General features: G+C 33.8%; 1 protein-coding gene across 1 annotated transcript in view; it reads right to left on the reverse strand.

Annotated features, from left to right (window-relative positions):
• LOC118189230 (serine/threonine-protein kinase Pink1, mitochondrial-like) overlaps positions 1–15,801 on the reverse strand; it is a 35,259-nt gene that overhangs the window by 893 nt on the left and 18,565 nt on the right. The window contains exons 5-8 of the mRNA XM_085815903.1: positions 8,267–8,434; positions 7,803–7,966; positions 2,875–2,993; positions 2,411–2,644 (exon numbers count right to left, since the gene is read on the reverse strand). Of these exons, the coding sequence (XP_085672029.1) occupies positions 2,411–2,644; positions 2,875–2,993; positions 7,803–7,966; positions 8,267–8,434 (685 nt within the window). The remainder of the gene's footprint in view (positions 1–2,410; positions 2,645–2,874; positions 2,994–7,802; positions 7,967–8,266; positions 8,435–15,801) is intronic.

The following is a 15,801-nucleotide window of genomic DNA, read 5'->3' on the forward strand; positions in this document are numbered from 1 at the left end:
CACATACATATATTTTTCACAAAAAAATGTTGAATACTTTTTAGATAGCCTTTGTAAACATCTGTTTTCTTTTCAAATTGTTAACTGTTCTGCAGTAAAATCACTTGTTCTATGACTATTATGAACTTTTAGAACAACCTGTTTTCTGAGACACTGGTGTCCTCCGAAGAACGAGGACGGCAGCATTAGCAAAATGCAAGTAAAAGGGGGGGGGAAAGAAAAAAACACAGTACAACGGACCACATGAAATGATTATGATTACTATATCGTAATTCAAAATGATATAGTTCTACTGGATGACTTTCAATAAAAACGTTTAAAAAGCAAAAGTTTATTTGATGTTTGACAATGAATAATAAAAGAATCCATAATCATTGACAACTGGTGTCAGAAAAGTAAAATATTAGAATAATGGCGTCGTGAGGTTACTGAATCGTAGTCTAAAGTGCATATTTGAAACAATGCTTATTAAAAAGCACAGGGCTTTCATATCATCAATAACTAACATTTTAAACAAAGTAGATGAAGGTATAAAAAAAATAATAGTGAAACTGAAAATTGATTAGAAGATTCTTTAGCATTATTAATTGAAAAAGAACTGTATAAATTAGATGAAGAAATTGTATCCTTGATAGATGATGAAAAGAAACTTGAAATGGAGATTAAAAGTTCTATGAATTATAAGGATAAAATAATATTATGTAAATATAGAATAAAAAGATATTCTAAATCTAGTCTGGAACAACATAAAACAAACTAGAATATTACGTCAAATGAACATAAGGATGAAAATCACCATGTCCGTCTTCCTTAATTAGAGATTTCTAAATTTTATGGTGACGTCAGTCAATGGATAAGTTTTTGGAATTCACTCAAAATTGTAATAGATAATATTGTCCTTTCGAAAGTAGAAAAATTTAACTTGAAATTCTATTTAAGTGGAACTGCCGCCAATTCTGTAGAAGGTTTTTAAATATCCGAAAGAAATTACAATGCAGCAATACAAATTTTAAATACTAGATTTAGAGAAAGTGATGTTATCATAAATGCACATATGCAAAAAACTCCTAAATCTCCCTCCCGATTACCGATCGATTTTCTAAAATTAAGAAAATTATATATAGAGAAATACAGGTTCAGAGTCTTTTTTTCTTTAAATGTTAATCCTGAAACTTATAACAATATGCTAATCCCAGTTTTATTTAGAGTTATTCCAGCAGATTCAGTATTAGAATATAGTTGTATGAATGATAATGAGCTATTTCAATAGAAACAAAGTTTTAGACTTTCTCAAAAAAGAATTACAAGCTCAAGAGAGCGCAAATGCATTTAATGCATATGATAGAATGCTTGTACAAAGTCAAAAGTTACAGTTTAACCTCAACAAGGCATTAAGAATAGATGCAGAACATCACTAGCAGCAACACTAATATAAGCAACTGACTAACGAGAAGTCTTACACTATGTTGTCCGTGTCTAAACCATATTTATTTTGTGATTCAATAACCCATGATGCAGGAAATAGTTCAGAAATTGACAAAGGCTTGAAATGAGAAAAACTTAAAGGACAGGGCCATTGTTACAAAAGCTTCGGCAAGAGGCCTGTGGCAAAATAAAAATTAGTTGCAAAATATGCAGTAAACCTCATCATACATCTTTATGCAATTCTAAAAAGCAAAATTTGGAAATCGATAAACAATGTAGTAAAACCGAAAATCATTTACTTACAGCAAATATATCAAATGATGCTTTAATGAGTTTGAAGGATAAGTCTAAGAAAATTAATAGACATTTTGATTCTTTAATTACAGTACAAGTAGAATGTGATAATGCAGTGTTAAGTGCTGTCATTGATTCTGCCACTCAGATCAGTATTATAAAGAATACTGCTGTACCAGAGTAAAGACCATGTGGAAGTGTAATTATTAAAATCTGCATTTGGACAGAAAGTTAATGCACAATTAAATAAATGTACATTTAGTGTCGAGTTCACAACCAAAAACAGTGTACGCACCCGTTAGTCGTGTGTGCTACAGCTGATAATGTAGTACATGATTCACTATTAAGTTTTAGGGCTTATAATGAACTGACTGCATTTACAGGTAATTTTGAAAGTTGTGTTAATGCTATGAATGTTGATGAAATACAACAGTCTCACAAAGGTATTCCTGTTAGTTCTGAGGAAGAGGATGATGCAAGTGATTTACTGCAGATAAACTGTACTTTGGACTTTTTATCAAAACTTGTTATTTACTTGAAATATTTTTTTCCCCCACTTAAGTTACGAATAAAGTTTAATATTCCTGAGTTAATCAACAGAGTAAATATTTTGGCAAATTATTAGAGATAAAATATTATACAGCAAACACAAAAAATTTCAATGCTTGATCTGATACATAATAATTAATACCTGACTTGGGTTCTTATGCAGAATACTTCTGACCAATTTCTGTATTACTGATGGTGCTTTTGATGGAAGAGGAGGTAAATCCCTTTCATCATATGAATCATTTTTCAAACAAGAATTTACAGAACAAAAAGGATTGGCTCCTCCATATATTTCATATGCTAAAGTTCCTGCTGTCCACAGATCTGATCTCGAATAATCAATCACTGAGAAAGGACCCGCTTCAGCATTTACAACCTGAAAAACATATTAATTACTTGCAGGCTGTAAAGAATGTATTTCAATAAAGAAAGAATTAATGGCAGAGATCACAAACCTTCCAATTTAACTAATTTCAATGTAATTGTGGAAGTTTAAATCGATAGCAGCAAATTTTTACAGATATTGCATATGAAAAGAAAATTCTGAAATGAATTAATTCAAAATAAGAATTAACCTAATAAATTAAGATAAAATCTTATACTAACTTCTGGTGCCATTAATGCTATATTTCCACCTTTCTCAGAATCATATGAATTGTAAACCAAATAGAGGCCTTCATGACAGCATCCAAAGTCAGTTATTGCAAGTCTAGGAGAGGAGGGTCCTAAAGGAGAAAGAAAATAAATAAATAAAAAAGTACAATTTAAAATAATTTTTAAATAATTCATCAATACATTTATGTTTCATACATACAATCTAGACACTAACTTTTCAAAAAGTAATTCTTACAATTTACTTACTAATTCAAAAAATCAAGCATGAGATCAAAGCCTTCTTCCCAATAAAATCAATTTTCTTAAAGGATAAGTTTTATTTATTTACAGCAACATATTTTTAGCATCTAAAAGACGGATTTTCTTAATACCATTATTAAAGCATTAAAAGTGTATGGTAATTAAAACTGGCAAAACAGGCTCAACATAATTCCAAACTTATACTTTCAGTATGTTCTCTAACCTTCAAAAATAAGTAACAAAGAAACTTCCTAAATTTCCCATATGCAAGGAGAAAAATATCATTAATAGAAGTTAACTGATATCATCATCACAGGTAGTATTTCACAATTAAAAGTAAACTAATACACTAAATATATATTTAACTGATTATAGATTACTGTATTGTTTTTCTCAAGAAATCAATATAATTTCATACAACTATTACTGTTTGCACAACTGAGAAATATTATGGTTTTGGCTACATCACTAATTTTATCTATAGAGATAATATTTACATGATGATAACAGGTAGCACATAAACAACAAGGATGTGTTAAAAAAATGCACTGTTGCTATATTTGGTGAGTAAGTAACTCTAGCATATTTAACTGAGCTGGCACAGCTCAAGAATTTGCATTTTCTGCATCCTAGGTGATGAGGTACTCCATATACATTAAACACAATAATTTAAAGCAAAATATGTTGCTTGTGAAAATACTGGGTGATCTTTTTTAAAGTGACAGTGTTTGGAGCGCCCTGTAGCGCGATCTAATAGCTGAAATGGCACCAAATTTGGTATTTAGACTAATCAAGGAATGGGAAAAAGGATTCCATGAAAAAACATTTTAGTTCCAAAAATCGCCGCTAGGGCATTTTGTGCCGCTGCTGTAGCTTACAATAATGAGAATTAGCATAAAACACGGGTATCTAAGAAAAATGCAAATGTTCTGCGATGACAGTGCCAGTAATAGGGCTATAAAAGCAAGTAGTAGAGAGCTCCGACAAATAATCTCAGCTGAAGTAAACGAGCTCCAGTGGACATGCCTCTCACGTTACCGGAACATCCGTTACGGGTGAAGCTGTATTACATGAAATAATGTAATGCATCCGCAGTTCTTCAGGAATTTCGAACCAGAAAAAAATTACAAAAGGGGCCTTTATCGCTGAATGGTCTTAAGAAAATGATTAAGAAGTTCTAGGAAATGGGGTTACTGACCATTCGCGTTGGGAGAGGATGCAAACCAGTATCAGAAGATGCAGTAACTGATGTGGCAACTGCAATTGTCGCAGGATCGCAGGGAACCATTGCTGGTACTAGCAGCGCTAGGGGTGTAGCTTGACAATTGGAAATGAATTATTCCACGGTATGGAGAGTTTTGCGGTGCATTATTTGATTTTACCCCTACAAAATCAGCCACTTGCACGAACTGAAAGCAAATGATTATGATAAGCGAGTGACATTCGCTCTATCATTTCTTGCCAGGGTAGAAATTGATGATGCTTTCCCATGGCACATTCTGTGGGGAGATGAGTGCCATTTTTATCTCAATGGGTACATAAACACACAAAATAGCCGTATTTGGGCATCTGAGCACGAAATCCCATTAAATTCCCCAAAAGTCAATGTTTGGTGTGGTTTTACAGCTGAATTCGTAATTGGGCCATTGATTTTTGAGACCATCGCTCCGACAGGACTCCAAACGTGCGCCATAAATGCAGAAAGGTACCCTGAAATGCCGCAAACGTTTGTTATTCCACAACTTCAGCAAAGAAACCGACTCCAACAGACAATCTTTATGCAGAATGGTGATCCGCCACACATTAGTAATAAGGTAAAGCAGCTCTTGCGCCAAAATTTCACTGATAATAGAGTCATAAGTCGCAGTTTTCCAGTTGCATGGCCGCCTAGTTCCCCTGACCTCACGCCATGCAATTTTTGGCTCTGGGGTTATTTGAAATCTCAAGTTTATGTTGGTGGAGTATCAAATTTGTCTATTCTAAAGGACAACATAACAAAGACAGTGCGAAATATTTATCGTGATATGTTACATACGGCTGTGGAGAACGTTGTGCACAGAACGCACGGTGTTATTTCTGAGAACAGTGCTCCAATTGAATGCGGTCTAATTCCTCACCGGGGAAGTTAATGTAGTAAATAAACATTAATAATTTAACTGTACAATTGTATGTCTTGATGTCCCATGTCTTGATTAGTCTACATACCAAAATTTGGTGCCATTTCGGCTATTAGTTCGTGCTACAGGGCGCTCCAAACACTGTCACTTTAAAAAAGATCACCCTGTATATCACCCTAAAACACACACACCATAGTACAGAAGCAGACAAAAATACCAACATATAATTTATAAAAACGTTTTCCTTCAGAAAGTACATAAAACAGTTTCCAAACCTTTTTTGATTCACTACTTCCTTTTTAAGGTTTATTTGTTTAGCACCCCTATCTTGCAACAATAACATATTACATATTTTTTGAATGAGATCCAATTACACCAAATAAAAAATTTACATAAATTATTGGATTTGCACTGTATCAATTTAATAATTAAAATTCATCATGCTACATGGGAAACAGAATGGTAATGATTAAATATTTCTCACAATATTTATAGCAGTGGGCTGCAAAATTAAGCATAAATTCCTGTCATAACACACTGAAAGAACATAATACTAACATAATAATATCTGCACACACTGAAAGAACATAATACTACTTGGGCATATAGGATAACACAGATAGCAAAGATTTATGAATATGTTTTTAGAAAATTAGACTGATAGTTTGTAAATTCTGATACCTTAAAATTTGCCTTGATTATTGAGCTGTTTCACTAGTAACAGCACAGATCCATGTTTCATCATCAATAATAGTGCATTTTAACCCCTTAACAATTGGATAATTTTCAAGAAAACAGTCATAAAAGTGCCTATTTTTTATTGCAAGAAAATTGTACAAAAATATGTGTATGTGCATTATATGTATTCATTTTTAATTTTAGGAATTGTTTTAGCTTGAAATATTAAAAAAATAATTTAAAAAAAAAAAGAAAAGAAAAAATTCAGTGTTATTGTGACTGAAAGTTGGTTTTCCATTAAGCCAAGAAAATTTAATATGTGTTTTAAACATTAAAAGACAATTTTATTACACTTATGCATAATATAAACAAAGATTAGTAGTTTTCCTTGTGTGACAAATTTCAATCTGGATAACAGTATCAGTTTCCTTCCACTGCTATAAATCACAATCTGGACAGCAGTAAGTTTCCTTCCTACATATCTTATTGTTTTCATCTCTTATGGAACAACAAACTTTGCATTCTCTTGATGGTTGCTGTTTCTTATCAGTTGGAGGTATCTGTGTAATAAAATGCCTTTCAATCAAACGGTTTGGATTATCCTTCAAGCTTGGCCAGCCTCTTTTTGAAATGGTGTTTGATGACTGATACATTTCAATAAGTTCCCTTTTTTTACCAATTCTAGAGGCATTTCTTTTCGGTTTAGTTTTACAGTTCCACAAGTGTCTGTCTGAAATTTCAAAAGCATGTCTGCCAATTCCGGTGATATATAAAAATTTTTTGTTATGAGACAATATCCTTGTTTTAGGAGAGGCTTGATAAGCGACATCACAACTTGAACTGATTGGGGCAGATCTTTGTATTTTGCATCAAAAACCGTACCTTTTCCAGTATATATAAATTGTGACCATATATACCCTGAACTTGATTCACATAACAAATACAACTTTACTCCAAAACAGGATCTGTTTTTTGACATATGTTATCGCCATCCTAAAAGAACTTCGAAAAGCATGAGGGTTTCATAAATTATAATATCACGTCCAGGAGTTATGGCTCTTTGAAACAATTCATTCAGGTGCTCTAACACTGGTCAGACTTTATGCAGCTTTGGATTTGGATGTGTATTACAGTCAAAAGTTTTATTATCTACAAAATGCAGAAACTTGTGTATTTTTAAAATCTATTATAAGACATTATGCTTCTGAAAAAAGGCGTTGAGATTGAATGTTTTTTGCTCCAATACATTTTCGTACCTGGTTTTTTTCACAATACCTTGTAAAATAACTATTCTGAGAAATTTAAGAATTTTTTCCTTTCGGACAGGTATCCAAGGTTTTCTATTTTTGGATAGGTGGAATTCTGGCATTGTTCGGCATACCTATTTGTTTCCGAAACGATGAGATCCACTAAATTGTCATTTAAAAAGTACTTGAAATATTGTAAGACACCAGAACTTGGATCAAAATTTATGTTTCCTCATTAAAGCGACTGGATGGGCTACTAGAGTATGGTTCAACAAAATTTAATGCATGGTCTTTGGTCAAATATATTCCCCATTTTGAGAAATCACCAAAGTAGAAATTCTTTACTAATTAGAAACAAATCTATTTGCAAATAATAAAAAGAAACAAAATATGGATTACTGCTAGATGCAACAACAAATCACAACTATTTCAGAAAAATATCTGCAAGTAGGTTATTGCATTTGCTACTTTATTCTTAATGTGTCATTCTTAGTACTTTTTTATCACAATAACGTATTACACTTAAATTTTCAAAAATACAACTTTGCATGAATAACAAACATATATATAATTTTATATTACTAAAAAAATCAATATTTTAATAATTTCAACATGTTAATGAAAAATTTCCATTTACCATACTGGAAATCTAATAAAATATTGTCAGTCTTTAAATCCCGATGAGTGATATCATTTTGAAGCAAGTGTACTAGAGCTTCCAAAAGCTGAGTAAACAGTAACAATGCTGTGTGACCAGAAACATCCATTTTTTTCAAATATTCTTTTAAATTGCAATTGTATCTGCAATATAAAATGTTTTTTTTAATATTCATAAAAAATACAGCTTTCCAAAAAATGCATAAAGGAGAAATTAATAATAATATTAAATGGAAAAAAATAATAGACTTGATTAAATGGAAAAAAATAATAGAAATAATAGTGCAAAACAGACAGAAAAACAAAAAAATAATAAATAAAATTTCAAATAATTAAATATTTAAACTAGATTCTGAAGCATAATTACTTTGGTTTATAAAGTTATCATTTAATCAGTGAATAAAAAAAAAATAAAACATTAACATTTTTATGTACTTCGTTTACCTCTTCATAACAAGAAATAGAGTCATATTTCTACCACATCCATCACTCAGCAGACGAACTGGAAGGGCTTGTGGATAGTTAGTGAAGGCACCAGGAAGCAGGGGTGTTTGATCAGCAAAAGCAAAATACATTTCAACTATATTTGGATGAGGTCTCAATTTCTTTTTCCTATTTATGTGAAATTAAATATCTTTTCTAATTGAAACACTATATAAAAAACAAATATATTAATATGTACAAACATAAGAACAGTTCTTATACTATTCTTCTTTCTTAGCAAATACCTCAAAAGAAAAACTATCAGTTTTAAGAAGCAAATTAAAAAAAAGGAGTTGGAGAAAGAAAACGGGAGAAAAAAGAGAGAGAGAAAGATATTGCACAAGGTAACTTGAAATGTTCTTGCCGTTATGAACGGTCAGAAAGAAAAAGTCATAAAACAAATTACATTCACTGCTAATCCTCAATTTAATCACCATCGGCATCCAGTGTCTTTTGCCAACAAGTGGCTAGCTGTGTGATGCCATCACAGTAAAACTCGGGAGTCTTGGACGCAGAGAAGTCCTAAAGAGCCTTTTCAAGAACTGGCTGATTGTTGAAGGATTTCCTACTAAGACGATTGTCCAGGGAATGGGAAAAGGAGTAAGTCTGTTTGTGTGAGATTTGGGGAGTATGGTGGATGGGGTAGTGTCTCCCAGCCCAGTCGTTGGATATTGTCCCTTGCCTCCCAAGCCACATGCGGCCTCGCACTGTCATGGAGGAAGAGTACATCCTTACAGTTGACTAACGCTGGCTCTTTATATGCCTGATGCACATGTTCCAACTGTTGCGAGTACAGGCCTGCCGTGATGGTTTGGCCCACTGGCAGGAGCTCATTAGTGCACCACTTAGCGACTAGTCTACCAGATACAGAGCATGATCTTGCTTGGTTGGAGAGAAGGTAGAAGGTCTCGCAGTATGAGACACAGAGTCCTGTGGTGACAACCGATGTCTGGAATGCCTGGATTTGTTATACTGGACCCACTTTTCATTGCTGGTGAGTACTCTAATAAATATGGATGCATTGCAGTGCTGAGTAAGCAATAAAAAACAGACAGCGACACGCTGTTGCTTGTTTCCATCGGACAGTGAGTGGGATACCCACTTGCTCAGCTTGTACGCCTTCCTATGCGGTTCAAATGGAGTCTGATTGTTTCATCAGATACCTGGAAGTGTGCAGCAAGCTCACTACACGTTTCGCTACAGTCACTCTCTATGGCTGCTCTCCAGGCCTCATCATCCACTGCTTGTGGCCGACTGCTGCGTAGTGCATCACTAAGAGACATATCCCCTGACCTGAATTTCTGGAACCATTGCCTAACATTCTATTGTTAACAGCATCATCCCCCAAAGCCTGGCAAATTCAGTGACTTGATTCTGCTGTTGACAGGCCAACTTTAAAATCATACAGCAAACAACTCCGAACGAGAGTTTTTGATATGTCCATTTCAATCATTTGCTGTGTGAGTTATGTTTGAAGTACCAATGCAATGCGCTTTTATACTCTGGGTCAATGTCCGAACTCCTATCATAACCACTTCATCGCCAGGTTTGGCGACTATTTTTATGTTGGGGTTCAATTTGCCAATGTCATATTAGAAATGGCAAGAACTTTTCTGGTTACCTTGTACATAACATAATTTTTAATAATTTAACTAACATTCTTATATGCAGCAAAATATTATCCAATACTAATAGAAATGTGGTATATGTCCCTTAAGAATATTTTTTAGCCAAAAGTGTAGTAAACTGAAAATATAACTATCAGGGGGGAGGTGAAAAACAAACACAGAATATATTCTTTAACAGTAAATTAGTTTTGAAGTACACCAACTTCCAAAAGTTAAGCACGAAGATGTAAAATGCAAAAAAATCAACAAATACTGCTTTGATCGACACAAAATTCGGCAGGAAAGTAGCATATATATTTACGCATAAAACAAAATCAATAATTATATACAGAAATGAAAACTATATTAAATTTTTGTAAGTTACCAGATAATGACATACTGGAGATTTAACCCGTTCAGTACGGGCATGTCATATGTGCATCAGCAGCAAACATTACCTCACAGCTGGGTGTGTCATATTTGAATCGCCATTTAATTCATTTTTCATCGGCTTAGCAAAAGAGTTTTTTTTTTTTTTTTTTTAAATGGCAAAACGAAAGCACTATCTGACCCTAGAACATATACAAATGCTAAACGAGTCTAATTTGCTGAGTAAAATAGCAGCAGATATTATATTTCTGTGACTAATGCAACGTTGGTCTTTGCGTATGCCCATGTTTCAAAAAATATCATACACTGTCTCATTTTGACACATTGCTTTTTGCTCGTTGAATTTTTATGAAAACAGTTTTAATATTTTTAAATTTTAATTCTGTGTTAAATAAAATCTGCGATTGTTTGGATATTTTTCCATATATATTTATTTGTGGGATAAGGGAAAAATTATATTATTCTAGAATGAGTATTTTATAACATTTTTAAGGAAAATATAATAATAAAGGCTTAAATTAATTTTGACGACTACCTGAATGTTCTTCTCATAATGTACCCAAAATTCGAAAAATTGGATGACAAATTTCATTTATACGAATTTTTTCCCAAAGTTAGACTTAGCAGTGTAAATTGCCCGTCCCCACAGGATGACGCATCTGGTTAATGAGGCGTCCCATGAGAACGCTTTGGTAACAGATGTGCCTGTCGCGAATGGGTTAAACAGAATTATGTAAAAAGCGAAAATAAACAGCATAAAATGGAAAAAAAAAGGGTATGTGATCCCCACCTCATCTGTTGCAAAGTTTACACATTGTGACCATGCTTTCAATTAGGTGGTCAACCACTGCAGAATTAAGCAATTGCCATTCTTCTTGTAGAGCAGTTTCCAGCTCAATAAGAGAGGCTGAAAGTGGGAAACATGAAGATACAGCACGGCCGAGAGCATCCCAAAGATTTTCAATGGGATTAAGGTCGGGCGAATATGCTGGCCACGCCATACGTGCACACCCTTCACTCTCCAGGTAGTCATCAAAGATGTCCGCTCTATGGGGACGTGCGTTATCGTCCATTAAAACAAAAATAGGGCCAACTGCTGCAGCATACAATCTCACAACGGGTTCTAGGACTTCATCTCAAAACTGGACAGCCGTCAAAGAACCCTGTTTAACCCCTTTGCGCCGACTGTCACGTATACGTGCCAGCAACGAACACATTTATCTACCGGCCGACACGCAGGCGCGCCAGAGCATTGTTGTGTTTACTACCGACTGTCACGTATTTGTGCCAGTACCTTGGAACGTTTTTCAAACTATAATTTCTGCCACAAGATGGCACTGTATGTCCATATGGTTTCAAATACCTGTACATTAGACCTTCTACTCGAAATGAGAGAAGCATGACTCACATACACGTGTTTTTGATTATATAAACAAACGGGGAACTCGATGTTTCCGAATGGCGTGATTTATGATGTCTCTTTAAATCGCACTTTATTCGCACGTGGTAGTTGTTTATTGTAAGTAGAAGTTTTATATGCGCTAAAGCGTTGAGTAATTCAGTTTTTAGAAAATAATTAGATCTTGTTAGACGTGAATTCTTTGTTTTTACCGTTTCAATGTCGAAGCGTCGAAAATGTTTAACAGAGCATGAAATAGCAGAAATGATGCAAAATATTTCAGATATTGATTCTGAAATTCTGATATTGATTCTGAAAGATTAACTGAAAGACATTTTCCAAAACTTTGATCAGAAGAGACTGATAAGAAAATGAGATGACAATGCTTCGTTTGTTCACATTCCCAGAAAAATCCTCCAAAACGGCAAATGAGTTATTACAAGATCAAGGAATGTAACGTAGGACTGTGCGTAGATCCCTGTTTTAAAATTTTTCACACGAAAAGAGAATTTTAAGTAATATATTTAGTTTTCAGATGTATAATGTTAAAAGTCATAAAATGGTGAGTAATTAAAATAAAATGTGTAAAATATGCATTTAAACAAGAAATAAGGTAATTAAAATATATATATAAAGAATATCTATAAAGCATAAGCCATTTAAATACTCTATAGAGCATTATTAAACAATGCGTTGATACTTCGGAAATTTCATGGATTTAGGCTTAGTAGCAAAAAAGCCCCCAGCCCTGGAGAGACGCTCACGGAAGACACTGCCGGCCTCAGCGATAAGCGCGTGTTTTCGCTACCGGGCTTGAAGGGGTTAAAAATGTGCAGGTTGGTGCGGTATCCTAATGAATTCCCTGCCCGGACCATAATGCTTCCGCCTCGGAATGCGTGATGTTCGGTGATGTTTTGGAACTGATTGCATGTTCGTTGTTCATGCCATATCATTATATGCTTGTCATCTGGCTCCAGAGCAAATCTTGACTCATCAGTTAACATGACATTGCCCCAGTCAGGCACACTCCAATAGACATGTTCCCGGCACCATTCTAATTGTGCCCCTTTTGATTGGACGGACAGAGGAACACAAACTCGAGGTACCCGAGCGTACAGTCCACTCATATGCAATCTTCGGCGTACAGTAGCTGCAGATATCGCCTTACCAATGGACACTGTAACCACAGATGTAACACGTGTGGAGGTTGCTCTGCTATTCCACTTGGCTACAATAGCAATATATCGATCTTCCGCGGGGGGATGTAACCCTTGGGCGACCAGCTACGGGCCTTCGGACAACTGACTGTGTGGTTTGGAATTGTTTCCCTAAATGTGAAATTACAGAATGATGAACGAATGAGAAAAAAGCAACATCTGTGATCGACTGTCCTGCTTCAATGTGCCCCACAGCACGCCAGCGCTCAGAATCTTCCATTTGGCTTCTGGAAGTCATAGAAACACGTATGTCTTGAAAACAAATTGTACGAAAGTTTTAAACATCTTCTATCAGCACTTACAATCAACTTCTGTAACCCTTCATAAAGCTTGCTTCTTATAAAACTGCCTTTTTTGCATATTTCTTGACATGAAAGCGTGATTGGCTGTTACCTAACATATTTTCATACTTCCATCTACCCCTACAGTGAATTGCATCCTCTTCAATTCTGATTGGCTTCCGGAAATTAGCATTTTCCTCTCCGTACTTAACTTTTGGAAGTGAGTGTATTAAAGCCAATCTATATTCCAAGAACATAAATAATGCATGTCTAATTTAAAAATATCTAGATTCTTTCATTTGATTTCATTATCAATAATTACTGATTTCATGCTATTGATAACAATGAGAAAAATGACAATTAAAAGAATGTGAAAGATAATATTATCTTGCACTTCAATGCATTGCATAAAATTGTTTGAAATTGTTTGATTGACTCAAGACAGAAGTTATAAAAACTTAGCATACAAAACATAATATACTATAATGAAACAAGGATCATCATCATAATAAGAAACATACAGAATATCATAACTTTAGAGTGGTAGGTTTCACGTTTAAGAGCTAACAAGCAAGTTAAAAAGCTAATGTCTAAGTTTAAAAGGTAATGAGCAATTATCTCATAAAAAATAATAAAGCATGATCAGCAGGGGGGAAAAAAGACTTTTAACTTAAACGAAACAATTTTTTATGAAAAATTTCAGTATCTTTAAAAAGTATACTTTAGGAAAAATTATTTTTCAGTTTAAATAAATAAATTAAAAAAAAAAAAAAAAATCAAAGTATTAAAAGAAAAGTTTAATTATTTTGATTTACTCAGATGTTTCATTATCTGATTTAAAAGTAGCAAGTGCTACATACATTGAATCCTAAGAATCATAAATACTGGATAAAATTTTGAGGAATTCAGTCTATGCTGTATATGAAGGGACACTTTGGTACTTGCATATTATAATGACTAACTTGGCAACATTTGCCAATAAAAATTTTCATTGCCATTTTTTGGTTTATGTTTATAAATTCTTTTAAAAATAAAAGCCCTAATTATTAAAGGAAAAAAAAAAGTATCCTCCAAATCCTTAATGCATATAATTATTCTTGTCAATAACAGTCCTATCGGATAAATCCAACTGATGTTTGCACCATTTAATGGACGATTCTTCATATGCTCAAAGGTAAATAAATCTTAAAAAAGTTTTTTAAAATTCAATACAACTGTTTTCAAACCACGACGTATCAGTTCGGACACCAAACTTTTGTTGAGAATTTTTGACATTGCATCTCCAATAAAATCCTGAACCATAAAACTTCCATTATAAAAAACCATTTTTACAAACGCGTTCTTTGGGTAAAATTCCAGCCTCTCTGAAAAATTCTATCGCATCTTCTTCATTTGAAGGAAGTTGGAAAATGTTGATATCCATTGGGAAAAAAATAATCACAAAAAGTTTCACATGTTTAACCTTAAAGTAATAATCCGCATAAATGTAGCCAAAAAAAAAATTGTGGTAATAGCAAGTGCGGATAATACTTTTCATTTTAGCGCCTTCTATAACCTATGTTAGGGTTAACCTGTATAACCTACAAGGGTTGCCAGTTTTGGCGAGATATCTAGGTAATCGTCATAGTATGTAAGTACAACACTTTAGTGTCTCCTTCATTCCTGCTTGAGTCCTTAGCCACTCAAGCACTAATACGAAAGAGTGATGCAAATCTATTTACCTAAACAATATCCTGTTCAGAAACAATATATGATCAGTTTGCCTTTTCTTTTCTGGGTACACAGGATATAATGTTTCAAAATTTTATGCCCCAACTAATGTAGCAGAGAATAAATTAAAACAATATCCTTACTTAGAAACAAGCTATTATGCTAATATGACTAGAATCTATGACTTAATGCAACTTTCAGATATAAAATGTTCATGCTTAAACCAAAATTAATATTTGTAACATGAGAGCCTAAATGCTAATCACTAAACTTGAAAGAACCTCAAAAATCATTATGAAGCATGAAATCATATTAAAGGATCCCACAATCAATGGTAAAATAAACTGATCGCAAGTTATTCTGATTATCTTTCTTCTACTACGTTCCTCTAATTTTGACATGCAAAACAACTACATCTCATCATGGTATGAATTCTGCAAGTCCTTCAGAAATGTACTGAGGAAAAATGTACAAGATTTGCAATCAGAGAAAAATATAGTTTCTTGAAATTAGGAGGAAATGGTGGACTCTGAGCTTGCAATCCATGACACCTCAGATGTGCTCAAGAGGATCAATACCAAGCAAATCAGAAGGCATAACTTCCAACTGGAATTCATCAGCAGGTTTCTCAAACCACTGTAGTGCAATTTCAGCCTAATTTCAGTAATAAGAAGTATCAGCTCACTGGAAAAGCCTACATCTAGTTGGGATGAAAGTCATGAAACATTATGACTGGTTAACAATAATGTTCACTTAGGCCCTAGTTACCATTACATACCTATAAAAATCACTAATAAACATTCTCATGGGCAGCAGCAGTGACACTCATGAAAATATTCTTCAAATCCCTAAGCCAATGGCCTGCTTAAGTCCTATATATATTTGATAATGA

The sequence above is a fragment of the Stegodyphus dumicola genome, chromosome 1 (assembly GCF_044657685.1).
Source record: "Stegodyphus dumicola isolate Sdum_Otavi_A_Nest chromosome 1, ASM4465768v1".
NCBI classification, from domain to species: domain Eukaryota; kingdom Metazoa; phylum Arthropoda; class Arachnida; order Araneae; family Eresidae; genus Stegodyphus; species Stegodyphus dumicola.